This window comes from Syngnathus floridae, chromosome 3, assembly GCF_059516105.1.
Source record: "Syngnathus floridae isolate MCC-2025c chromosome 3, RoL_Sflo_1.0, whole genome shotgun sequence".
Lineage (NCBI taxonomy): Eukaryota > Metazoa > Chordata > Actinopteri > Syngnathiformes > Syngnathidae > Syngnathus > Syngnathus floridae.
In genome coordinates this window covers 18,103,931-18,131,730 of record NC_142415.1, presented here as the reverse complement: position 1 = coordinate 18,131,730, position 27,800 = coordinate 18,103,931, and the positions used below count along the sequence as shown (strand labels likewise).

Sequence of the window (27,800 nt, the reverse complement as noted above, 5' to 3'; positions counted from 1 at the left end):
AAACAGAGGGCGAGTTTGAATGATGCGTGCAAACGAGAGCACGCGTCCACCATGCATCATCTCCCTTCCCATCATAACTCTTTTAACGTTGTTGGCAATTAACTGTTACGGACGATTACACTTGACCTGAGGAATTCAGAAGTCAACGAAGGTATCAAGCCAAATCAAAGAAGCGTTCTCTAGGGGCTGATGAAGACATGATGAAATCAGGCACATATGACAACTTGGTCACAATGGAGATGATGAAACAGTGCGACAAAGCCGGCAACTTTTTTTTTTTTTTAATGTAGCTGGAGAGGCCAAATAAATCTGATAACTTGGGGGCAAAGGAGGGGCATAGGTTGGACAACAACAAAAACAGTTGTGGGGGTTTATTTTATTTTTTTATCGGAGTGATGTATCACCACCGCTACAATGCTGACATATTGTGAGAAGAAAAAAAAGTGGGGCTTACGTAACATTGTGGGGCTAATGAACAGAGTACAACTCTCTGGAGATGCTTATCAAGCAGGCAGTGAGGTGATTCTTGGAAATCGTCGTGTTAATGGACAACATCACATGGTCGCTGATAATTTGCATTTGGAAACATAGCTGATGAGATATGGTGGTTAAAATCTGTTTTGAATGGGTATGAGAATTTGAGATTGTTATGAATTTGGTTTGTTTTGAAATTGGAGTGCACGACTTGGCTCGTAACGAGAAGCAACATGACATTTACGGAAAATGCCAAAAACTGTAGTGACTTAGTAAAGTTTCACACCCAAGTACTAATACAATTTGACATGCTGTTTAGTTTCTTAGTTTACAACACAATTTTGTACTCAAGTCCAGACTGCCTGCAGTCAATCACTAAATCAATAATACGACAGTAGAAAAGTCAAAATTATGAGGTAGGAGGAGAAGAAAAGTGCAACAGTAACAGCCTTGTGTTCCACCATTGTTTCATGTTTTTTTTTTTTTAAACAATTTTTTAAGGGATACCATAACTTGTGCAAAGCAGTCGAATAGGAAAAGATAATCCCGATATTGAATTATTTCAAAGTACTTCTATATTATCTTGAAAAACATCCTGGAGTAGAAAATGCATGAACTATTTCTGAAGAATAATTTTACATTTCGTGGAAAAACTGAAATACTATTTACTGCAGCAACTACTACAGTACAGATCGGATTTTATCTTGCATTATTTGAGGTTGACCAAACTATGCCTTTAGATCCTAAAAATATTTGCAAGTGAAGATTTTTTTCTTTTTTTATGGCTTTACGGTCCATTTTTGCAGCAATAAGAAGTCAATGCCTCCTGTGCGCTTGTTCCTAATTCGTGATGTCATTCATTAAGTTTGATCTTGGCAGATTTTAACACGCTGCACCAAAGTCTGTTAAAAGTTTGCTTATAAATGAATCAACCGAGTAGATTTCAATCCAATGGGGTTAGATCAAGATCAGAAAAAAAATACTGTACATGTTGGAAGTCAGTTTGCAAGAGGTGCACGCTGATGTTAGGGTTATCATCACCAAATAAGCCCTCCTCACCTTGTTGAAGTTGTAGTATCCCAAACAGTGGGAGAAATCCAGATTCGCTGGTTCTCCAGGAATAGAATTTCCACCGGCATTGGGGTAAAAACGTACATCCATGGCAAAAAGATGAGAGGGGGTTGCGCGGCTGTGGCGCACCGGGGTACTGGGTGCTGTGCTCAGCTTTACAATCCAAAGCGCACCGGGGGAGCCTGGTGGTGGAGGTGGTGGTAGTAGTAGTTGCAGTAAAAGTAGTCAAAGTAGAAGTTGGATTATCCCTCTTCTGCGCGCAAGGAATCCTTGCAGGAAAGCTGTAAGAAGGTGCCCCTCATGGAGCGCCAGTGGCCGAGCATGTACGCGCAGCTGCTGGATACAAAAGACCGGCAGGGAGCGAGTGAGCGAGCGGGCGGGCGAGTGAGCGAGGCTCAAGTGAGCGCGGGTCCACCTCCTTTCCTACTACTTCTTCTCCAGCTCCTTCTCACGTGCACCCATTAAAAGTTAAAAGTTAGTCCTTCCGACACATTTCCACGCGAGTAGATGCAATATTAGCGGAGGAAAGTAGATTATTATAGGATACGCGGTGAGTGGAAGTGATGCGTGATCGGTAAAGACTGACTGAACGCACACAACCAGAGGAAAACAAGGTAAAGTGTGCGCAGGAGATCAAGACACGCCCATGCTAAAAGGCTGGCAACACATATTGATGATTAACGTGGAAAAAGAAAAAGAAAGAAAGAAAAAAATCACGATTTGTCACTACATACTATATGGGTAGTTCTCTGAAAGTATGGTCCAATTGCATGAAACGCAGGTTTACTTTGATGCTCGTGATTTTTTTCCCTTTATAATCAATCTCGGGATTTCACGTCTTAGAATATTGCAGACATACAGCAGAGATAAAATAATTTGTGAGATTTGATTATGTGTGAATGCATTTTGACTGGTGAAAAACATGTTATGGCCACTTTCCATTGGTAACATGACAAACAACACAGTTTCTCCACTTAAAACAAAATGTCAATGGAATAAAACTACTGTTCAATTGAGTCCCAAATTGTCCACAATTTATGAGACATCTCCATGAACCAAAAATGTTGCCCCATTTCTTCCACAAGGTGACACTCACTGCTATCTACTACTGTAACTTACTGTACTTATGACATGAATGCGTTGAAACTAGTTTTTAGGTCATGTCGCATATATATATATATATATATATATATATATATATATATATATATATATATATATATATATATATATATATATATATATATATATATATATATATTGCGCAATTTGCATGTTTAGTGTTAAATTTGTGTAGATCTAGCTGCAAGTTTTAGTTTGTTTTTTTTAATTGTCAGTCATTGACAATTAGATCACCTTTCAGCTAATGCTAACAACTTATCTCTACACACATGCCAATATTTCTAGTCATATACATGTGGTTAAACTACAAAGTTCTGCAAACATTAATAATACATTGTGTTAAGAAATAGGTTGCTCCTCTGAGGAGTAACAGAATTTTGGTTCCTGCGTGTTTTAATAAATAGGTCAGCGCTTTTCAACAGCAGTGTAATCCAACATTTGATGTGAGATGAAGGTGATAAAACACAAAATGTATTTTATATTCCTTTTTAACACAACCAGTCGGCAGCTGGCGAGAGAAGTTAACATAGCGGACGACATCTTCACTCGGTGCTCCTTCTTGTCAAATAAACTAGATTTACAACCTTGCTATTTACTACTATGCGGTGTTTTTCAAACAGGGCTCTTTCAGTGAGGTTGTCACATTTGGCTCTGTCAGGGGGGCAAAAGAGGTGCGAATAAACATGGAAATCAATGGCGTCGGCCTTGAGTGTGACACATGAGCAAAGCTTTGTGTTTGTGTTTGGTTTGCAAAATGTCAAAAGTGTCTGTACATACAAAACAACAAATCTTTTGTTGGAAATCCATCCAACTGTACAGTATATGAGAGACCTGTGCATCTGTGTGACTGAAAGATGTTGGTGGAGCTTTTTACAAATTTTTCAAGCCGTGTCAACATTCTTGATGGAGTTGATGCACCCACTCTACCTGTCATCCACGCTCAACAAAGTCAAAACACACTTATTTTGACATGTATTGCACCTTTTTCAACACGGTGTCGGAGTTGATGCAGCTCCCCTTTGACTAACAAATCTAAATAAAAGTCACAAAACTTTTATTTCAGCCCTTCAGAAACTTTATAGGCCATCAAAACACCTTCTGTAGCCCCCAAACACCTTTGCATTACGCTTTATCAATAACTGCAAGACCGTTTTCATCTTTTTGGTTAACATAACATATAATATGTAACAAAAATGCAAAAAAGATTTAAAAAATGAGTGAGGTGTTGCTTGACTTGAATCGCCCAAGTTAGTTTATTTTACATTTTAACATGCCTTAAAGGGTTAAAGCGCCACAACAAAAAATAGCATTAGCATTATGTTAACAGGGCGTTTCTTAAGTTTGACTGTTTTTAATGCCTATAATAATAATAATAATAATAATAATAATAATAATAATAATAATAATAATAATAATAATAATACATTTTATTTATAAGGCGCCTTTCAAGGCACTCACGGTCGCCGTACAGACATAAAATAGCATAAAAAATGAGGTGTCATTTGTTTTGTTTTATGTCTAGTCTGACAAAACTTCAATTGGGAGTGGCATTAAATAGCTTGAAGTTACAATTTTTGATCAATTATTCACTATTTGCTGTACTGCTGTGGGCTGAGTTTAGTTTACTGCCATCATCAGGCGCTTGTATCCTAAATCTGTGCTCTGCTCAGGTAATGACCATCACGCCTACCTGGTCACGTGACCTTGACAGCAAGTGGCAAAATGGCTAACCCCGAGATGCATAAAAACAGGACAGATTTGCTGCTTAATTCATATTCCACAAATGCAATTTTAATTGCAATACAATGTTAAGGGTTAGGTTATGGGGGGAATTAGTATTGCAAAGAAAATTTTGACTTGACTTCATCTTCAATCAACAATAATCGGTGGAAAATGGTTTTGCAAGACTCCGATTATTCCCTTCATCATTGGAATGATTAATTCTAAAGAAATCTATCATAGTGACAGGACTATTTTGCATATATAAATGTAATCAAACCAAAAACTAATCAAATCAATCAAGATTTGAGTTATTATATCTTTTTATTTCATCTAATAGCAGAATTCATGCGCAAAATCAACTCACTCATAGTTTTGTTGCCTTTCGGAGTATATTGTACAAGCCAGAGAAGCCAATGAAAGTGAGCGCAGTGTGTGTTGGCATGTTTGCGACCGTCTGTGAGCGTAATCAATGTGGTACAGTGTGCTGCTGTGCTCCAGGCAGATAATCCCCATTTGAACGCTCTCCAACCTCCTTGCTCGGGAGATGGTCAACAATCCGGAAGTGTCGCCAAGAAATGCGCTTTGTAATTACGGACACATTGATGTTGGCCTACATGCAAAACGTGTTCTCGTTTGATATCGTTTCCCTGCACCAGTACGCAGAAGCAAGCAGTGCTACACATGCAGATACGCCCACCCAATCAAATCCCATTCAAGTGACACATAAAACATCCCACGCCGTCTCCCACGCAGCACACATCAGATAAGCAAGCTTCTACTCTGTGCTTGCTTATTGGATGTTGTGTTGGCCACATGACACAATCTTTTTTTATTTTTCGCACCTTATTCCATGTTTTTTTTATTGTTGTTTAGCAGTGCAACCAGCCGGTGGAATTAATTTCCTTTTCTGTCCTCTGCTTTTTGGAAAAAGCGAAGATGAGTTACGCGTCTCCACCATATGTCATTTCCTCCGAGGCCTGGCATCACCGAAACGACATGAAAACAAATTATCATCATCTGCCGACTCCTGCTCGCCTGCATTTAAAGCGGAGCAGCGTGATTAGGCCCACAAAAATAATAAATGCAAAAATAATTCAGTATCTTAATAATGTTGTTGATTGTTGATTTCGTGCGACACCTCATGAATTGCTCTTTAAACTTAGACAATAAAAAATAATTTGACAATGGTTGTATTTACCACGGCAGACAATAATCATGATTATCGTGACTTTTTAAGATGTTGAAAGCTAAGCAATATGGGTTGAGCAAAAATTTGGACTACCACTAAAAAGGAACGATATTGTGTCACATTTTTCCCATACATAAAAAAGTTGAGGACATATGTTCGTTCAGGTCTCTTGAGATTATTGAATTCTTAAACGAAATGTGACGTCTCATTTGACTGTCGTGACGTATTTTGTTTCAATTGCAACATTTACGAAATTCATCGCATTTGAGGTTTTCCAAAGTATCTTTTATTAATATAAAATCCTGCGCAATGGTTTCTGGTCTTTTTACTGCACTCCAAGCAACATATTGATCCACAAGGGGGCAATTTCTAATGTCGGAAGATATTGCAGTAATAAAGAAGTTTAATGACTTTTTTTCGAGGCAATAATGTTAGTGCTTTTCTTTTCAGTATTAATATGAAAAGCTCACCTGAAGCTCACCTAAAACCAATGCAGAAAATGTAAGTTAACCCTCCGTTTAGGTCATATGTGTCAAACCCAAGGCCTGGGGTCCCAGATATGGCCCGCCAAATAATTTTGTGTGGCCTGCAAAGACAAATTGTGCATCGACTTTTGAAAAATAGAAAAATTGCTAGAAATGTTTTCATCTTTTTTAAAATATTTAAACAGTTTTTACTAGTTATTCAGAACTGTTTGTTGTGTAGCCTATACTGGATATAATACAAGGCATTGTCATAATGGCCCTTTGAAGGAAAATATGCGGCCCGTGACAAAAATGAGTTTGACACCCCATTTCCATTGACAGCATTTCCAGGGCCAATTATTTTAACGGAAATATTGTTTTCATTTATTATTATTTAAAATTTAACAGTTCCCAGATGTCTTCATGACATCTGTGGTCAAAATATTCCATAATGACAGAATATCTTCATACTATGATTCAAAACAGTTCCCAATCATCTTGTATGTAACATTTTACGGTCAAAGTATTCCATAATAACAGAATATCTATATACTTGTCACACTGTAGTTCAAATCCCATATTTCATTTTAGGGGAGTGTTCCGTGTGTATTTTTAACAATGTCTGGTTGCTTGCCGCTTTTTATATTGGTTACACCCCAAGTATAAATATAGTCTGAATGCAAAACCCAAAGAGGCTCCTAAAGGGATTTCGTTGTGTTGCCGTAAAATGATTTCCATATTGGCCTTCGGTGGCCAATAAGGAGCAAGGACTGCACAATGACAAATGTGCAGGAGACTTCATTACATTACTCCCAATTAAATATCCGTCCTCAGTCACGTTAGTCATCTTAGCGCTCGCCATTCATACTAATTAGTGCTCGTCTTGCGTGCTGGAAGGAGGACATTTCAATATCCTATTAAGCCATTCCAAGATAGAGCTTTTGATTGACGTTCAATTTAAAACCCGGGAGAGGATTGAATCGTGCTTCACTTTTTCCTTTTAATAAATCGAGTTTTTTTAAGGAGTTCAAGTTATGATATTTCACACTGTGATAAATCCATTACTTGTGCTTACATCTGATTTATTCAGCTTTTTTTTTTTCTCGTTGTCAAACTGCAGCCGTTTTGAACCATCCGTCGTTTGCTTTTCATAAGCGTATCAAATTAAAAAAATCATCTTGAACAGATACTTGGATGCGAGTCTTTATTCCACGCGGCAGTTTTGGTGTTGGGGAAAGAATTGTGTGAAATTTTAATGATTTGCTGATTTATAAAGCGGTGTAAAGTCACTCCTCTGAGCTGCAGTTCACATTCAACATAAATTAAAAGCACATGCAAGCGCACACACACAGACACACAACGTGTAAAATATTTATTCCATTGCCACCAAACATTAATTAGCTTACATTTTGACAGTACATCTGTTATTTCAGAAACGTTGGCTCGCGAGGAAACATGATATGCGTCTCCTGTGGTTGTGTACGTACTCTAAATGGTGCGCCGTAATGAGTTTTTAATAATGAAATTTCAATGTGGGATGATTAATAGCTCTCAGCTACAACAGTCAATTATTCTGCAGGAAAACATTCCTTTGTATACTTAATAGAAAGGACAAGGAGAAAAGTTGTTTTTTCTTGCATCTGTAACTGAAAATGAGGACCCTAAGAAGATTGAGATTATGAAGTGATCATTTTGAAATCCTATCAGGTTGTTTTAAAGACCTGCTGGGATATCCTTGGCCACCCCAAGCAAAAAATCCTAGCGCCGCCACTGCTTCTGATGAATTGTGTTTGGGGTCATTATCTTGCTTGTCCAGTCATTTTGAAGTTTTATTATGTTGTTTTGTGGCAATCAGCACTAGTGATTGTTTCTATAACACATATATTGGACACACATTCTAGTGTTTCAATACTTTTGCTCACAAATTGTTAAACTGGTAAGCGATCCATAATAAAAATAAAGTATTTGGCCTCACTATTGGACTGTTTTGTAGAGGTGTGTAAATGTGATGTAATCATCACAGTGCATTACAGCATAAGAAAAGGCGGCAAAGCGGCTTTAACGAGTCCTATTTATGCCGCATACGTTTTGTGTAATCACAGTAATGCCGCCGACGTCTCTGTAGTATCAAAGACAGGTTATTCTATTTGATCCACTGTGGCCCAGCTCAGTAATGCCTGTCGCCGGCCATATTCCCGCGTTTATATCATGGGAGGAGAACTCCTCATGCATATGTATGCCCTCCAGCTCAACTGAACACTCAGCATGAAATGAAATAGCGCGCCCCTTAGACAAATCGAAATCTACATATGGCCCGATACATACAAATGGATACAGGCAGAACTTGCAGGGTCCTTCAAACAGTCGCCATATCTGATATGAAGAAATAGCTTGTTGTGTTATTTTTGAATGTGCTCACTTTTTATCTGTTGTGTTTCTCTGTTTGTGTGGCAATAAAAGACGTTTTAGATAGGCAGGCGGTGGGCAAAAAAAAAAAAGACATTTTGCCAATGCACATTTACAGACAATCGTGTTTCTTGGCCGGCAATCACATCAGACTCAGAGTATCGAGACAGACACTATGAACACAGTGCACTTTTCCCAGCTACATTAAAATAACTGCATTTTCGCTTCCATGCTCCAATAACTGAAGAAAGGAGCTTGATTTGTTTTCCCCCATGGCTGCAAATCTCATTTTTATAGCAGCCCGATATTATGTGCAAACCAATTCCAAATCCACTTTTCCAGTCTACTTTTCCATTATCACAATAAAATTGGAGCTCTTTTTTCTCCTTTTTTTTTTCACAACGACTGAATGTTGAAACACATTAAAACGGCTCAGAGAATAGCCTTGCCCTCTTGAACGTTGTCTTTTGAATTAAATGTCAACAATGGTGTCAAACTAAATGTAACCTCATTTCTGACGGAATATAAACGTGCCACTCTTCTGCCATAGATGAGATGTCCATCGCGAAGAGAGCGGGGCTCATCTGCGTGCTCATAAATTAATAAGAGAGGGTGTCAGCACTTGAGTGACACATCTTTGATTTGCAGCAAAAAGTTCATTTCAATCTCTGCTGTAATTCCTCACGGCATCTCATCCCCCCCACCGCAATCATTCAGGGAGAAAAGTAATATGCCGACATCTAATAAGTGAAACTTATTTGCTAATGTAAGCTGAAGCAGAATCAAGGCGACGTAGCGTAATTTAAATCAACCTCGTTTAACGAGTCAAAACAAATTGCTGATGGCGCTGATGATAATATTTCTCTAATATAATTGATTTCTGCTGCTTAATTATGCCAGAATGCATGCAAATATTTTCAGGGGGCTTACTATGCATTATTTTTCACAATTTAAAACAGTTTCCAGGACTCGAACATATGTGTGATTTTTTTTTTTTCTCCCCAAAATACCACCAAGACTCAAGTATTATTGTATAATTAACTTTTTTTTCCAGGCTGCTATTGTCTCATGCAAATGAGCCACTGCCACCTCACTTGCTCTATGACTAACTGAAGACAAGTACAGTTTTGGTTACCATGACGATATGAGCTACTACTAGTCCAGAATGAAAAGGGAAGGGCATAAAGGTTTGCCTCATGGAAGCAGCAAGCCAAGCCTATGCTAAGCTAAGGGTACCAGGGCTCCAGTACCACAAAATCAGGAAAAAAATAAAATAAAATACAGTATCGTGATTTTTTTAAACTAGTTCTCACTACTACTCACTCTTCTTACAAATTCAATCGGATAGAATTTTTTGAGGAGATAAATTGTTTGAGCACTGGGCCTAAGGGTACCAGGGCTCCAGAATATACCACAAAATCAGGAAAATAAATTAAAATACAGAATGATTTTTTTTTTAAACTTACAAATTCAATCGGATAGAATTTTTTGAGAAAATAAATGAGAGCACAGTAAGATTAACGCAGAAGTTAGCACTACCGCATCAACCTCTTAAACGTCTGACTACATTTCAGTCACAGGCTCGCACTTTTCCTCAAGAGACGATAGTATGTCATCTAAATTATTTTCATTTCAAGTTATTTTAAGGTCAAGTTACTTCATATTGTGAATTGAATCGCTCGATACGGCTGAGCGTCGACAAATAGGAGCCTCGACCCCTTTGCCGTCTCTCTCCGAAAGCTGTCATTTCCATTAGTGTAGAGCCGCCAGTGCCCTGACAAACTCTCAACTCGCTTCGATTGGACTGTGTCCTTTAAGTCTTCATGAATGACACGATTGGCTTCTCCGTGCTGGTAAAAGCAATCGTACACTGTACACAGCGGTTTAGCCGTGAAGTTTCTCTTTCGTCATCTTTCGTAATACAATAGCTCTTGCATCACCTCGGTTATCTTAGCCTTTCATGTTCAGAGCATTGAAGACGCAATGCCGTGTTCTGGGTCTAAACTAACAGCATGCCAGTTGTATAACATGCAGTTGTGTAAAAAAGAGGAGAGAGGGGGTGAAAAAAATGGCAGTGAGATTGAACAAAGCTGAAGAGCAGGAGGATGAAATGTTCTCGCAGACAATCCATTTACTCCCCACAACACACCTTGGAGATATTGAGAACGATAACAATGCAGCCAGTGCAGTTTGCCGTACTGCTACACGGCACATAATTGCCCCGCTCTTGTTATATTTTCTATCCGGGCAACATCAATCTCTGTTGCAGCTCTTGTCAGAGCTGTCTGGGAGGCTCGCGGAGTGAACTCAGATCTCCTGTGTTGGGCTTTGGGGAAAGTGTCAGAGTGAGGATGAAGCGCCATGCAAGCGGCTCAGCTTAAATACTTGCTCGTCCTCTTTACATGGCATGTCACCGTGCGCTGACAATAAAGTGCATGATAAATATATCAATTTAGTTGTTAGGAGTTCTGGACACCCCCCTACACACACACACATTCCCATTCATCCATTTTCTATGGTGAGAGCTTTTCTCCGGTTGACTTTTGGGAAGATGGAGGGAGCCAGCAACCTGTCAGTCACAGGGTAATACACGTCGGAGATTCATCGTCACGATTTGACTTATTCGAACCGCTTCCCTGCAATTCAGTTTGTGAAATGCCAAGCTGGCGCCAAAGCACTTCTTTTGTTTGAATATGAAACCAATTTGAAATCATTTGGGCAAGGCATATATTAAAAGGATGAGCTTTATTGAAGGAAATTAAGTTTTTCTATTTCCCAGTCATACTTTGCTTTTGTACTTGCACGAGAGTAATTTCACACTCGGCGGTTGCTGCATTTACATAAGCAAACGTACATCTGAATACTTTTTCCATATGTGCATATTTGCATTTGTGTCTCACCCTAATAATGTGCAACCTCGAGAGTGAGCATAGACTCATAACTGTTTGCAAACACCTCCCTGAAGTTTTTTTTTTTTTTTGCCTCAAGAAAAGATGGTTTGAGGGCGAGCGAGGCAATATTTCAGTGGGCCAAAGAGGTGCAGGCAATCTGCCTTTGGAGTGGAAAAGGCAGCAGTGTTTTATAATGGAAAAAATTCAATGTGACATGTAGAGAATGAATTGCTCAGTCAAGCAGAAATATCCCTTGTTCTAATGGCTTGGGACACTCACTGGCATGTACTCTCCTCCTCCTCTTCCTCGATCTACCCAGCCCCCCCTTCTCTCTATCTCTCTCCCCTTTCAGCAGCAGCACAATCACAACACACTGTCGTCTGCATTGGATAAGAACATAAACAGTCCGACTGCAGATACTTATAGAGAAACGCCAAGGGACCAGGGAATGTATCTGTTGAAAAGAAAACATGCTCAGATGTGAACCTTGATAGCACATAAGCAGTGACAAAGTGCTGATACAAAGTGCAAATACAAAGTACAAAGTGTATTATTACCTCAAATAGTGGTGCAGTCCACTTTGGATGAATAAACTCCTCCCTCAAATAGACGGGGAGTAACCAAACATATTTGTTTTTATGTAGACAAACAGTTCATTAGAGCTCTGTTACGAGTCAAAACAGCAGCACCTACAGCGATATATAAACACCTAAAGTACTAAGTCCACTTAATTTGTATAATGGGATGCTAATTGCTACTGATGATAATATAGGATGATAAAAAATAGGTGTATTTTTACAAATATATAATACTATATCGTAATATAAATATATATGACAATAAAAATCAACCATATTTTTTTCACAAAATAGTAAATATTTTGGTGTATTTAAACAGCTAGAGAATAAATAGATATTTTGGTGTATTTTTATAAATATATCGTAATATAAATAAATATGACAATAAAAATTAACCATATTTTTTTTCACAAAATAGTATCAAGGTATATTATGTATATGTATAATTTTTTTGTTTGAAAAAAAAATAAAGCTACATTAGCATTGATCAAATGCATTAAAATAATCCTCTATGATGCAGAAGACAACTGAATGGCACCAAAAGACCAAAACGAACTCAATGGAGATGCTGTGGCGTGACCTCACAAGAGCAATTCACACCAGACATCCATAATATTGCTTGACTGAATCTGTTTTTCATGTTGCTAGTATGAAGCATTCAAACTTTGTCATGTTGTCATATTATCTGTCAAGTGCTTTGCATCAACACAAACGTATTTTCTCGGGGTCAGGCCTATCCACTACATATCCCCCCCCCCCCCCCCCCCCCCCTTTGCCTGATCCACCGCCACGATTTCATCGGCATTCTTGACTTTGGAGTGTTTACACTCTGCGATTGGCACTTTAGATATTCCGCCGAGCATGTCTTTCCTTACATGAAATATGATTTCTTGGAGAAGTGTGAGCCCGGACGGTCGGAAGATTGCTTTCTATTATCCGGGTGTGAAAATGATAAATTGGTGCTGGTAATATTTCAGATGTCGCTCTTGCCACGCACACAAACACACACACACACACACTCTCATTGCGTCTGTCTGAAGATTCTCACCTTTTGATCAGAGTCTGTTTCACAAAAGCCGACATGTCACGCAATTTGCGGATATGATACAAACATTCTTTACACCCCTCCCCCTCCGGTGCAATTTAGCCAGTCATTATTGTGCAGACAGGAAATCACTCCTGAGAATGAAATATCGCAACCATGAGGGTATCTGCTGATAAACAGGTGACAAATTATGTTACTTATTAACCCGACAAGCATGCTTGTCGTTTTCAAGGCACAATGTTTTCTATGTTCTCGTCCATTATTCCTTAAAAGTCAAACACCGCAGTAATGCAAAGTTTCTCAGAAATGATCATTCGCCTCTCGTACCACACTTGAACATACTCAACTCACCACCCTAATAAGAAAAAAAACGCCCAAGAAAATGAATGGATAAGAGTCAGCCTTTATCAATGTTTGCGTCACGCCGCACAACATTGACTTGAATGTTTAGCTAGTGAACAAGTTGAGGTTGATCATTAACACCGAGGAGGAAGTGTACATTTGTTAAACCAAAGGAGATCGGGTCTGTTCCAGCCAAACAAACAAACCGTTCGTTCTGCAATACTTCCCGTCCCGAGTAGTATCGGTGCGAAAAATAAAACGCAATGTGGGGTTTCAATCATGCCGAGAGTTTTGGGAACAGTAAGAAAAGAAAAGTCAAATGTCCCTTTCTGCCATTGTGTGTGTTTAACCGATCTTGACAGCCAGTCGTCAAGGGTGGACTGCATCTATGAAGTGAAGCGGGGAAATCTTTGAGGTGTTTGGTCCCCCTAATCCCCCCTCCCCCCCCATTCTAATAAGAACCACGCCTCGATACCACACTGCTGCTTTCTTTTTAGCTGGTCATTTGTCGTGTGATTAGCACTGGAAGAAAAGAAAAAAAATCTAAATTAAAGCAAAATAACAGCATGCTGAATGACCTGGATGTTAGCTAGGAGGGGGGGAACGGGGAAGATTTGGGGGACTCAACCCCCCCCCCCCCCTTCCTTGGAGTAACCTTGCCCACCAGGACCCAGACAATGGATTTCGTTGGCCCTGATGCGGCTTGACAAGTGAATGACATACTGAATGGTTGCCATGGGAACAAATGTGTTGAATTTAATGCATGCATATTCTGTTTTTGATCCCCCCCCCCTTCCACCACCCACCCCCTTAGCTGACTAATGTTGTGCTGACTCTTCACAGGGAGCCCCTTCTTACCTCAGCCTGGTCTGAGTGGACTGGCTCAACAATAAGTATGAGCTTAGCGCTGCTAATTATTTATTACAAATAATATATCTCTCTTCATTTTATCTGTGTGGATGAGTTCCAGAAAATGACAATCTCACTTCTTGCTTTTTCAGCAATGATTAGCATTCCAGTTGACTCAGGCACTCACACAATTCTGTCTGCGCCAATTTTTAATTAGCTTCAAACTTCACTCTAACTTATATTAATGAATACTTAATAAATGGTTCCCCCTTAAAGAATGTCCTTGAAAGGGTTTTAATTATCTGATATTTTTTTTTTTTACATTTCACAAGTTAGAGATGAGCTGAGATGAACTGGAGTTTTTTCATTAATCAAAGAAATCATTTGTAGTTAGTTCTTCAACTTAAATGAGCTTGTGAAATGAAATTGCTGTCTTCCTTTTGTAAAATAATGAAAATAAGAAATATCTGAATGTGGTCATTTTTTGCTACTAATCAAGTTGTAATATTCTATAAACGATCCCTTTAAATTTACGAGGCGAGTGAACGTAATTTGTGGAATTTCACCCAAAAATAAAACGCAGCAAGAATAAATTTACAGTTTACTGCAAGATAATGTGGGATGATTTTATGAAGCATATCAAGTCACAGTAAAGATTGTCATAAAATTGAAAAAGTCAAAAAGTTCAGGACCCCGAACAAACTTTTTCTTCTTAAAAAACCTAGAGTTTTCTGTTATGCAGAGCTCCCCTAATTGAAAGTTATTCTGCTGATTTCCTCAATTCTTAAATAGAACATTTGTATAAAAGAATGGAAGGGATTTCTAATTAGCTGAACTTAAATGAGCCATTTTCCCTTCCCTCCCTTTCTCTCTCTCTTCCCTGTTGCCATGAGATGAAAAGCACATATTGAAGCTGTCTTCCTGTGCAGGTTTATTTAGCTTAAACAAATCCCAAAACCCCAAAGGAGAACTTGATCTTGAAGTTTGTTTGAATGAACGTATTTGCAGGAAATGAGCAAAAAAAAAAAAAAAAGTTTGGCCTTCGTGTGTGGTAAAAGCTTGACACTTGTCGAACCCCCCCCCCCAAAAAAAGTTTTGTGCTATGAGTGCATAGAGCATTGGAGAGACTGAGGATAAGTGCTGGCCTTTTTGGAGAGGGGAGGGGAAGGGGGGCGTAGTCATTTTCCAATTCTCTGGTGTGGGAGTGGCGCCCCAAATGCTCACAGCCAGTGTTGGGCCTAATCAGGCATTAATAGGAGGTGTGGGTTGTCGCTTCATGGCAGAAAGCGCCGGAGTAAGCAAAGCACAATAGAGACGAGTACAAAAGATGGAGGTGGTGGCGTCATTCACAACTGTACGCTTAGCACTTACTTCAAAAACCAAGAGTACAGTGTTTTGTTTTGTTTTTTCTTAATATATAATTCTGTTGAGCCACAATTCAAAAGAAATGTCTTATTTTTTCTTGGTAAATTTTTATTTTATTTTAATTAGGTTAAATATTTTTATGTATTATTAATTTGTGTTTTTTTTTCCTGTGATTACAGAATAAGTAATAAGAAAAATATAGATATAATAGAGAGAAATTGTCTCTATATTTTTATATTTTTTTTTCGCTGACTATAAAATAAATAATAAGAATAATAAGGTCATATTTCAACAAGTAATATTCTGAAATATTGAAAATTGAGCGAAAAAAAAATGAAAGCAACTTTATATATCGCTAGCTTGGTTCCAAAAATCCACCAACTTCTGAAAGCATCACTTTTCAGCAGACTGGTTTCAATGCTTTAGAAAACAGTAAATAGTCAAATGAAAGCAAAGTTGAGCGAGCTATAAATACGCAAGGCAACAAGAAGCATTTGCTGCCACTGTGTAGGTGTTCCGCCATCTGTTAAGACAGCACCTCTTACTATATTTTTTCTATTTCTATCTGTGCTATTCACATTTGTGCCCTTAAACAAGGCTTTGAATAGTTCACATATGAATTCTATGTGCACTTTGAGTCTCAATTTCTTTTGGTAAAAGCACACATTCATTCCCATTGACACATTTGAAAAATTCATTATAGTCAATATCATTTCACATCATTTTATATCTTTCGTTATCATTCCGTATAGTTCAATGTCATTCCACGTTTCGTTTTTTTGTCAGTCAACATGTCATTTAATTTTATACTAAATATGCTCTAAAACATCCGTTTACTAATTTCCTTTTCATCCTGTGCAGGATTGTATAGTGATGTTTGTTCTTCAGAAATATACGCCTCATTAAAAATAAATTATAGTTTTTTTTTCCTCTGAAGTTTCTCATCCCATCTTTAATCCTTTTTTGTAACAATATAATAATATTGCATGCTTGTTGAGCCACTGAGACGTCATCATTTTCATCACTTAGTCAAAATTTTATCAAATAATATTAATAATAATAAAATAAAGGGCACACGAAGGGACTTAGATTTACAAAAAAATTAATTAATTAATGGAATTTGAATGTAGGATATTTCTGCCTGACAGCAATATGCATCACTGCAAAAAAATAAAACTAAAATTGTCAACATCCTGCACTAATAGAATTTGGTAACTGCATCTTTTGTTACAATAACGAACAACCCGCCATTGCTTTTCATGTCACGGTCACATGCTTCCGTAATGACTTGTGTATGTATGCCTCCGACGACATGCTCTTTAAAACGCAGCCAGACTCGCATTTAGCGATCCCATCTTGAAATCCATTAGGCGCATGCAAAACGAATCTGATGGGAAAACTAAGTGACAGAAAGAGGGGGTGAAAACATATGCATTGTACAGAGAATAAAGGAAGGTAACCTAGGCATAGAGTGAGCGATTATAAAGGATAGACCTAGTAGGGTTGGGGGTGGGGGTGAAGGGGTTGTAGTAATATCCATTAGATTTATTGTGCCGCAATTCCCAGTCCCTGCAGTCGTGCCCGAGGGTGACTATATTACATTTCATCACACTTTCATTTTCTCCCGCAGATGAGAAATGGGACTTGTGTTGTGTTGTAATGTAGCATGTATGTGCTAAATCTCGCCGCTAATAAAATCAAACACAACTCCTGGCACTCTTTGACCACAAAATGAAACACCATCTGTTATGGCATCGAGAGCGACTTATGAGGACATAAAGACCTTGCACACAAGATGAATAAAAAAAGAAAAAGAAAATGAGTGTAATAATGAATACGCTTGATAATGGGAGCTGATGGCGAGTGTAATGTGAATAAAAGACCAATGACGAAAAAAGGATGCATGATTTTAAAATTCAAATTACTTCACATTGGCCACACACAGGGGACATATCCTTGAAAAAGAGCACATGGTATGCACGGTCTTTACATAAACAGTAGACTAGTATGAGGATTTAATGGCCACCCTAACTATACCGTCATTATCATCATCATTGGATTGAAATGTATAGCAGCTTGCTGCCAGTTGCTCATAATGCAGCTCATTAGTAGGTAGCAAAGCGACATGGTCACCCACCTCACTTTGATATCGCGTGTCAGTATCAAATGGCCATGGGCAACAGGTGGGGTGGGGAGATATTATAGTCATGGCTATGCAACTAATAATACCGACGCCGTTGGCGTATCGTTTACCAAGAAACAAAATGGACAATTGCAGTAATCCTGGCGACCTTGTTATTGTTGCGTGAATGCTAAACAGCATGTTGGGCGGAAAAACATGGCCGATGTTTCCGATGATGAAATGTTCTTCTTGCTCAGAACATCCGGGCTCCTATTTTTTCCCCCACATATAAATTTGCACTTAAAATAAATGATTTCTCACTCTTTCTTTCTCTTTTAACATTCCGCCCCAAATAGTTTTAAATTCCCCAACTTGAGTTTCTTTAATTGATCATTTCTCCCCAGAATTAAACAGTTCACTTTCAGATTGTTGAATATACTCAAATAGAAGAATCCTACTTTTTGACAGAATCATTTATTTTCTTAAGAATTTTTTCCCAAATTTTGTCATGTTAATTTTTTTCCAACATTTGAGCATTTATATGCAATTTCTACAAAAATTACTACTACTACTTGCTGTTACTACTTTGCATCTACAGTACAGATTAACTAACTGTAGAACAAAAAACACTTTCATGCAGTAGAAAGGGATATTTTTTTTCACCCTCACCTTCCGCCAGTCTCCCGACAGTCGTTAAATAAGTTGCGCTCTTGTTTTAATTGTCAATAGTGAAGCAATCTGTTCATAATTACAAACGTTTGCTTGTGGCAATTACAAAGGAGTGGCTGCGAGTGCTTTCATTTGCCTTCCCCCCTAATCTTGTCTGTAATTAGAGCACACACAAGCAGTGAGACCACTCGCAGGCAAACAAGACTGGAGCGAAATTCCCATTAGGACAAAGTGCTGAGTGCCTGCAGCAAACGTGCACACGCACACACACGCACACACACACGCGCGCACAACATTTCGTACAGCGCATTCTAATCCATTTGTTTAGCTTTACAGCATGGCAGGATCTCATTTCAACCTCCCTGCAAAAACAAAGTGAACCGAAATAGAAAACATGTTTCACAATATGACAGCAAGATGGACGACCGAGCATGTGCGTTTCATACTGTACTGTACATGTTTTTTTTTATAGAAACCCAAAGATTGCGGTAAATGCAAAACTGTTCTATGTATCCCACGGGACACTTTCTGAATTTTGATTGTGTTCCAGTACATTAAGTAATCAACTTTTACAATTGCTGCTATGTGGATTGAACACTTAATCAACAGGAATGCAAAACAACAGGCGAACAGAGTATCAAAACAAACACTAGCAAAAAAAAAAAGCTGTGATAAAGACAATTAACACGGTCTTAAAAAAGCAAGGAACTAAATACAAACCAGCTAACAAGACAACAGGGAACACCTAGACAAGATGCAAATGGTAGGAGGAGGCTGATTGGGTAACACAAAGGAACGAGCAAATGAGCACAGGTGTACACGGCATTAACCACAGGGACCCAAGAAAACAAACTCTTAATATTTTTCGGAAAATGCTCATAAAGAGTCATTATATGTTCCATAAGGGTGGAAGTATTAAAAATAATTCCTGAAAAAAAGCAGGAAAATAGCCAATTATTCAGCCTGAACCCCCCCGACGGAGGTCCAATCATATTTCAGGGGAGGCTGGTGCTCCTGTGGCCACCCTCTAGCTGCGCCAGTGGCCAACGCTTGCATGAACAGTAACTAACAAGATGGCCACAAATTCTCAACTTTTTTTCATTTTTTGACTCTTTTAAGAAAAGGAGAGAATTGTATCTCTCTATTAACATACGTGAGATATTATTACCTTTTTTCTTGCACTGGCAATACCCATAGCTGCAACATCATTCACCGTCACTGTCTGTCTGAGACCCCCCCCCCCCTCGCTCTCTCTCAGACCATAGCTATTAATTCTCCACAGAGTCGGCTTGATGGAAGGCTAACAACATTTTATATTGTTGATACACTTCTGACTCAAGCTGCATGTTCTCAATTACAGATGAGAGATAGTCTGTAACCTGGTTACAAATGGGCTTCACTCTGCCTAGATGATGTCAGGCACCTTTATCAAAGTGGCGTGGAAAGAGCAGAAAGGAGAAGCTCCTCTTTCAGGAAGTACTGATTCTCTCGGCTCTCTCTAAATTCACACAGCTTCTTCTCCCTCCTGTCTAGTCAATTAAAGAAGCAATGTGTAATTTGCCTCTAGAGAGATGTTGTTTGGATGTGTTTGCACGAAGCATCTTTTCCAATCTTCTGCTTTGTGAGGCACGAGGGCTTATGGGAGTGTTTTGGTAAAAATTTGTTTACACGTGTGATGTTTTGAAGAAATGACAGCTTCAAAATTGGAAGGGGAGTTGATAACATAAACAACACGAACTTGGATTGGCAATTCCCTAAGAAATTGAGCGGGAGTGCTAAGAGATGCTGTAAATAGGCAAACATATTCAAAAAAAGGAATTAATTTAGGACTATAATAGAATAAATATTTTTGGTCTGGTTTTCAAAAGAGGTTGTCCTTAGCCAGACCTTGGCAAACATGGCCGTGAACAGCACTTGCAGCTGAAGTCAAAATGTGCTTCAAAGTCTGTGGACTGTTAAACATTTCTATTTGATTAATGGATGGCTGTTCATAAAATAATATTTTTGTTGAGGTTTTAGCTACTACACAATATCCGTGATGTAATTTGGAATTTTCTATTACCGTATTTTCCGCACTATAAGGCGCACCTACAAACCTCCAATTTTCTCAAAACATCCATAATAAAAATTCCAAAACTATTATAACCCTGTGACATGACTATTGATTGACTTAAGCGATAATCAGTACAGTGAGAGTCCTGTCCGCATGAAGAAGCACTTTATATGAAAACATAGTATATCGAAAGTATACTGCGGCTCTGTGGTCTGAATTCAAATGAATGCTGTGTGTTACATAATGAATGAGCACTTCACTCTGGGAATAAAGTATACTAGGCTGATTCCCCTTTACATCATCCTTTTTCAAGTTCTTGGGCACAACTAAAGCACAACTTTAGCTTTGCGTCATACCGAGTGACAAATAGCCAAGGTTTTATATACAATATGATATTGAAGATAGCGTGGTCGGTTTGAGTGTCTTAACTTAGCGCAGAGGGGTCAACAAACAAACACACTGAGCTTAGAAAGTGCTGAATGATTTATGACTCCTACCCGTAATGCTAAACATACACAGCACGCTTACACATCTGCTACCAGCACCAAGGTTTTTGATATCAAGGTTGGGTTTTAAATAAGTTCCTTTTTAATTTAGCTATCGAGAAGGGAAGAGCAGCTTGCACTATTTGTAATCAGAGGAACGCAGGTGGAGAAGGTCAAAACCTTCAAAGTCTTTATCGCTATGTTGTGTTGCTTATTAGAAATAAACATCTTGAAACATCTTTGGCGAAAAAGCGAACACCCTCAGAATAAAACATTCACACCATCAATAAATAACATTCATCACGACAGGAATCTAATAACAGCATGTCCCACACCAACATGGCGTCATGATTACAGGCGGCAGCTGTTGGTGACGAGAGCGTCTAAATCAGTCTTCTTATTACATTTGTCTCCCTTTCACAACCTAATTACTCTCCCCATCATGAATATGATTATGATGCTATTAAAGCCTCTTGATTGTACATCACCATGGATCGCAGAAATTGATGAAATCTTTTATGCACCATTTCTCACTTTGCATCTCAACTTGACTCAAGTGATGACTACAAGATATTACGACTATATGAATAAATTCATGCTGAGGCTTTAAGCGGCAATTAATAGTAGAGTGAACCCTGGTCTTCACTGGTATAGTGATACTGTGGGGGAATACTGCACGTTCCTATTTTCCGTTTTTTTCCCCCTGTGGAAACGATCTATGAGGAAAAAACTATTCACATTTTTTTTGTGTTCCTCCTCTGTAGCAGCTCAAAATATCTACAAGAAACCACAGTAGACTTTCTGTTAGCATCTCGACTAGCCGATAGCTAGCTGCTTAAGCTACATAATACTACAGTAAATATCACAAAAATGGCGACTACAATAACATATAGTAAATATTAATTAAAACAATGCAAAAACATAACTAGCGGTATGTAAAATTGGTACAAATAAAATATTTCCAGTCATTTTTGGCAAAGACTGAATAGCAAATAACAGTATACTCAGTGAGCGTGTTCGTTATTTCCGCATGTATGCGTAGCTATCTTTATTCCGCTATGAGTGGCCTCGTTCCGTCCTTGGTGCCGCATCGAAAAAGCTCCCAGAGTGATGTCAAATGGGACCCAATGATGAAAGTATGCTTTGTCTTTTCATCCCACAGCATGAAAATACAATACGTCTCTTTGTGAGACCTTACAATCAGGGAAAAAAAAAAGATGAATGAATTACGGTCAGGCGGATATGATTTATTAACTGCATAGTGCACTGCTGCTATTGAATTTGGGATTGATTAATACTGATCATATGAAACATGCAATAGTGCTTATGCAGTGAGTTGTTGAAGATTTACAGTTTTTGAAGAGGAATTAACTCATCATCCTGTTAAGATAGGCATGTCCACCCAATTTTGAGTCATTAGGCGAAACTGGTGACTTTGTCTGAGAATCAAAAAAGCTGTTTTGTATGCCTAATTTCGGCTCATTTGGGCCAATTCCCTGGTAAAAGTCTGCCAAAATACAAATGCTAGAATTCACACAAAATGGCTGGTTCAAACAAAAATGGATGACTTCCATTTTCGGGCACTGGTCGTCCAGATGTTTTCATGAATTCTGTTATGATAGATATGTCCAAAAAATTTAAGTGTTAATTGATGAAACTCATGTTGATTTTTTTTTTCTCAGAGGATTGTGTTTGAGATCACCAAAATGTTAATTTTGATTAAAATGCACACCGTTCTCAAGAATGATGACCCTCCCCCTAAAAAAAATCTGAATCATTTATTAAACACATTTATAATCATCACAGTAATTCAAATTCCATTCAGGCCTTTATAATTTTGGTAATTACCAACGCTGTTAATTTCCATCAGCAGTGGCATCACCCTGACATCAGGTGCTGGTCTAATACATTTGTCAAGCACCGCGCACAGACAAACAGAACAATTGGCCGTCATTACACACGCTCTTTTCAGGCAGTCGTTAATTGGAATATTGCATGAATCCATCAAATGCTTTGATTCCCATGCCGTCTAATCTCTGTCCAGTGAGTGTATCAGTTTAACCCGATGACCGGCCCAATCTCAGGCACCTTTTTTTTTTTTCATTCCTGTGATCAGAGGGGGACAATATCAAGGAAGCCAAGGCCCATTAATCTCCGACAGAAGTGCTGGGGAAATGAGTTCAGAGCTGAAAAAAGGCATTTGCTCTAACGTCGCCCGAACAAAGCAGCAGTGAGGTGTTGAAAGTCACTTTATTACATCACTTAGCCCCCTGATAAGCAGTTGATACTTATTATTTTATTTTTTTACCGAGACAAGACAAAGTATGTTACTTAATCACACGACTCATCAGTCAACATCCGCTTACCTATATTGTCCATTAATGATTCATTAACAAGATGGTGGCTCCAACGCTAATGGATCACCACGATCAGATTAATTCAATATCCTTCATAACCAGGTAGAATTCAAGTCAAAAAGAAAAATATAAAGTTGATGTGATAACAATACGCAATGAAAAGTACAAGTAAAGCGCTATCAATGTCATTCTTTTAGAAAGGGTTACTCCAAGTACGCTACTAGAAAGCCAGTAAGCATCCACTCTGATTGACAGACGTATCTGCTGCTACGTTCAATTCATTGGACTTTTCAAAGAGCCACTTAAGTGGAGAAACGATAGCGACGCCTGAGGAGAGCAACTTTGACTGCATACAAACTAGCAGTGCACCACTACCTGATTTTCTGCTCCCAAACTGAATAGCCCTTTGCGAGGATATTATGCTTATAGTTATTGTACTCTCGTACGATATCGTAAAAACTCAGTCGTCTGAGCCCTCAACGGAGGTGTTGGGCACTGAGTTGGCCGCCCGAGGTTTAAGCTTAGTGACTAACCTGGCAAGCCACACCCACTAAGAGTGTCGATTGCAACAATCTCAGTTAGCTTCGAACCCCATTGATTAAAGAAACGCCTTTGGTTACATTATCATTTTAAGAACTTTAAAAAAAAAGATGAGAAACCTAATTTTCGGATTGAACACGTGCAAATGAGCAGCAAGGTGTGGCTGCTAGAACTAGCTATGCTAACATCTAGCATGCTAGCAATTGGCGTGGCCCTATTGTGCTTTGATGGGCAGAGGCAAAATTACAAACGCGTACAGATTTTTATGCGTTGTAACAGTTGCTGTGCTAACATGATAGTGAGTCCTTTTGAATAATTTGTTCATCCACCAGCACTGTCAGTTCTTATTGTCTTGCAGCAAGTAAATAAAGGAGAGCTTACATGCAATCAATCTTTCCAGGGGATTTGAAATCACAATATTGAGCACAAGTGTCAGCTGTGTCATTAGCGTGATTCATTTCTGCCGTTTTACATTTGCAATTTTCCCACAAGAACATCGATTCCCTTTGTCTCTGTTCGTCTATGTGTGTGCACATGCACGTGTGTGTGTGTGCCTTATAATGCGCACAAGCCACATCCCCGAGTGGCTTGCTCACGTATGAGTCTGACACAATTCCGTACCTATTTTCTTCCATAATTTGAATTTGTGAAAATGTATTAATTTTTTTCTGGATGTGAGTAGTCCCAGTAAATAAATTGCCCCCCTATTATTATTACCCACAATGCCCTGTCAGGTCCATACATCATCTCAGCACATCATAATTAATTGCACACTGAACTATTCTGTTCAATTAACCATGAGGGAATAGATGGATGGAGGGTGGTGGGAAGGTGGGGGGGGGGGGGACTTATACATGTGTGCGTGTGTGTGTTGAGACCTTATTACCTCTGCCAATGAGGTCATGTTGTTAGTGCAATTTTGCCACTAAAAGAGCACTGTTGATGAAGCTGTACAGTAGTTCAATTGTGTCATTTTCACGCTGTAAAAGCCACAACATGTAATTATGTGACCGTTAAAATGGCTTCAAACTGCTCTGGGTTGTACAAGGGCTTTTATAAGGGACAATAGTAGATAAATATCTAGTCCGCCCGTTGTCCAGCCCTCCATCCTTTATAATTAGTAACCCATAATACCAGCCAGGACATTTCTCTTGTGTAAGAACTTGAGTCAACAAGCTCCCATTTGTTGGATTTCAGCATTTGTCATGTAAACCAGCAGTGACTTAACATCATGAATCATCCGTTGCTGTAACTGTTACCATGACAACCAAGTCTAACCTTATCCAGGAGACTGGCTGCCTAAACGTACTCGCACAATGAGGTCAGATCGGACATGATATAAGATAAGACGTACTGTACCTGAAGCTCAGTTCGACTCTTCTTCCACAATGCTGCTTTGTCACACATGTTTAAGGCAATCTAAATAGAACAAATATTTGAAACTGTTTTGAGCATAAAAATCACAGCTAACCAGAGAGCCAGCAAAACTTCATATACTGTGTGTGTTTAGTTACTTCGTGTAGCTTGGTAATTTTTCTTCTTTCATTGAAAAACCCACAATTTACTGTAATGAACTCCCCTCGCCCCCACACATAATATAAACAGCACTAACAAATGATGAAGTGTCTTTTAATGAAGTGTAAAGTCAATGCCGCTGTGACCATGACCTCGTTGATTTCCATTTGAATCGCTGTGATTGCATCACATAGTTTCTTTCTTTTTTTTTTAAATAATGCTACAAAAAAAAAATCAAGGTCAGAATACGTATGAGCTGAATTTGAAAGTTGTCCTTCCTCCTTTCTTTGACTGGACCGCTCACTTCAATTTACTGTCTCATTATTCCCAGTGAGGGAGTGGAAATTGAAGCCGGAAGCGTTTGTGTTTGAACAAAGAGAAAGAAGCAGATTATGGATGTTACCCCCCAAAAAAAAAAAATTCCATTAGACTTCTATTATTCTTGTGTTAATCACACATTCATTCAGTATGCTCATTTCGTATTCATGTGGCAACATGTAATGTATGTGTGTTAATCAAACAGCATGTAATTATATCAGAGAGACTGCTAAATTATTATTTTGAAATGACAATATCTGTAAACGGAAACCTACACATCTCCCTTAAATAAAGGCTCATTTTCTCAAAGACGGATGAATATTATTAATGTATGCTGATTCCTCTGGAGAATATTCCATTCAACTCAGGGGGACAAAGTGTCAATTAAATAGGTTTAAGCCTTTTTAAAATAAAAAGTGCACCTTAGCACTGCGGCGCATTATCTTAGTGTGGATTTATGATGTTGCTTTAAGGGAAGCAGTCATCTCAAGAGAAAAGACTCCAGGACCCTCTTTGCATAAATATTATCTTTTGAATAAATATTCAGAGATACTGTCAGGAGCAATTATTCTTTTCTTTTTGGGGAAAGGGGGGGGGGGGGGGGATCATTAAACATTTACCAAATGTGATTGAGCCGATAATATAACATGGGATCTTGTAGCTCTGTTTTGTATCATCCATACATTGAGGGCAGAGGCTTTATTTATTTATTTATCTATTTATCTATTTATTTATTTATTTATTTATTTATTTATTTATTTGTTTATTTGTTTATTTAATTAATGTTTTTAGTCCTACACATACTTTTTTTTTTTTTTTTTTACAATTATATATAACTATTTGGAAGTCATTGTGTGAAACAATAATTCCAAAAGAAGTCTAGGTGGAAATGGTCACGATATCCATCTGATGTCAAACACCTGCAGCCAACAAGTCACATCATTGTAGTTATCAGTATTGCTCTGCGCCTACGGCGAGATCTTTGCAATCATTTTGGCTGCATTTTCACATTTACTCACTCACTCTGGAGAGGTGCTGTAAAATCTTCCGTCTTCCATGAAAATATCATCTGCAGTATATTAACGCAGACGGACACGGGCACTCGGACACACTGTGATGCTTACTGAGGTTGCTTTAAAGATCCCCTGAAGCGCAAATCAGAGCTGAGGTCATAAGCTGGGCTTGTGCTGAAAAGAAAAAAAAAGAAAAGAAATATGAGAGAGTGAGCTGTCGGCCAAAACTGAGCTCAATTTCATCTCATAAGTGTCAAGGCAATCGTAGAATTACTGGAGGAGCCGATAATGAAATATACTTGGATGTGATGAAAATATTACGCTCCATAAAGCACAACTATTTGTACCGCCTTAAATCAGCTCTGTGACAAAAGCTTGGATGTAAACCTTTGGAGAAAATATGTTTCTCATAATTCTGTTTTATTAAATATTGATCTCAAGTCGGACACCAATATTTTCAACCGCTATCACATTTGTGTTTATTTATTTAGGTAAAATTAGTGAGGTAGTATAGAAAGCAAAATTGGTTGAAAATTATGGAAGTTTTGGGCCATTCATATTAGGCACAATATATTTTTACAGAAAATTCTAATTGCTGTGTTCCGACTGCTTGCTTCACACAGCAGCAGCTTCCCACAAAGCTAAATCATTCATCAATGTTTACGTATCATTCAGTGCAGCGTCATGCTTGACACGCCTGACATTGTCACCGCATCGCTACGCTAGGCCCAACTTCACAGATCCATCAATAATGAAAAGCTACAAAGCGAAGTCTAAGGACCTCTTGATGCATAGCCGCTGGACAACATATGTCACCGTGCCTTAGCAGCAAACCTTCGACCTATTTGTTGTCCGCGAAGATAGAAAAAACATTGTGCAATGATTACTCAGGGGCGACTAATAGTCAGTCCCTCGGCTCGACCACTTTCACCTGACGCGTCCAATAAATTTCCACACGGAAGTCATGGTGATGGATCTCGAGAATGTCTTCTGTGTCGATGCGTTAGTGCTACACAAACAATCAACAAATGAAGGTCGACAGCATCTGTCCCGCCCGAGGGTCACATTTCAATTCTTTAACAAGACACAAGTATTCAAAGTATTGCACAATATGATTTTTTTCAAATATTGTAACCATCCATTATGTCCCTATACTGCATCACATTTTTTTGAGTTTTCACAGTACATTAGTATACAAGTACTAGTTATT

General features: G+C 38.5%; 1 protein-coding gene across 2 annotated transcripts in view; it reads right to left on the bottom strand.

The window, feature by feature from the left end:
• The window catches only part of tox3 (TOX high mobility group box family member 3), a 57,035-nt gene extending 30,404 nt beyond the window's left edge, over nucleotides 1–26,631 (bottom strand). The window contains exons 1-2 of one of the 2 annotated variants that reach the window (XM_088370214.1): nucleotides 26,601–26,631; nucleotides 25,104–25,163 (exon numbers count right to left, since the gene is read on the bottom strand). In XM_088370214.1, coding sequence (XP_088226340.1) covers nucleotides 25,104–25,151 — 48 coding nt within the window. In that variant the 5' untranslated portion in view covers nucleotides 25,152–25,163; nucleotides 26,601–26,631. Of the gene's footprint in view, nucleotides 1–1,533; nucleotides 2,178–25,103; nucleotides 25,164–26,600 lie in introns of those variants that run through there. The other variant, XM_088370213.1, reaches the window with a different exon arrangement.
• Nucleotides 26,632–27,800: the final 1,169 nt, after the last annotated feature.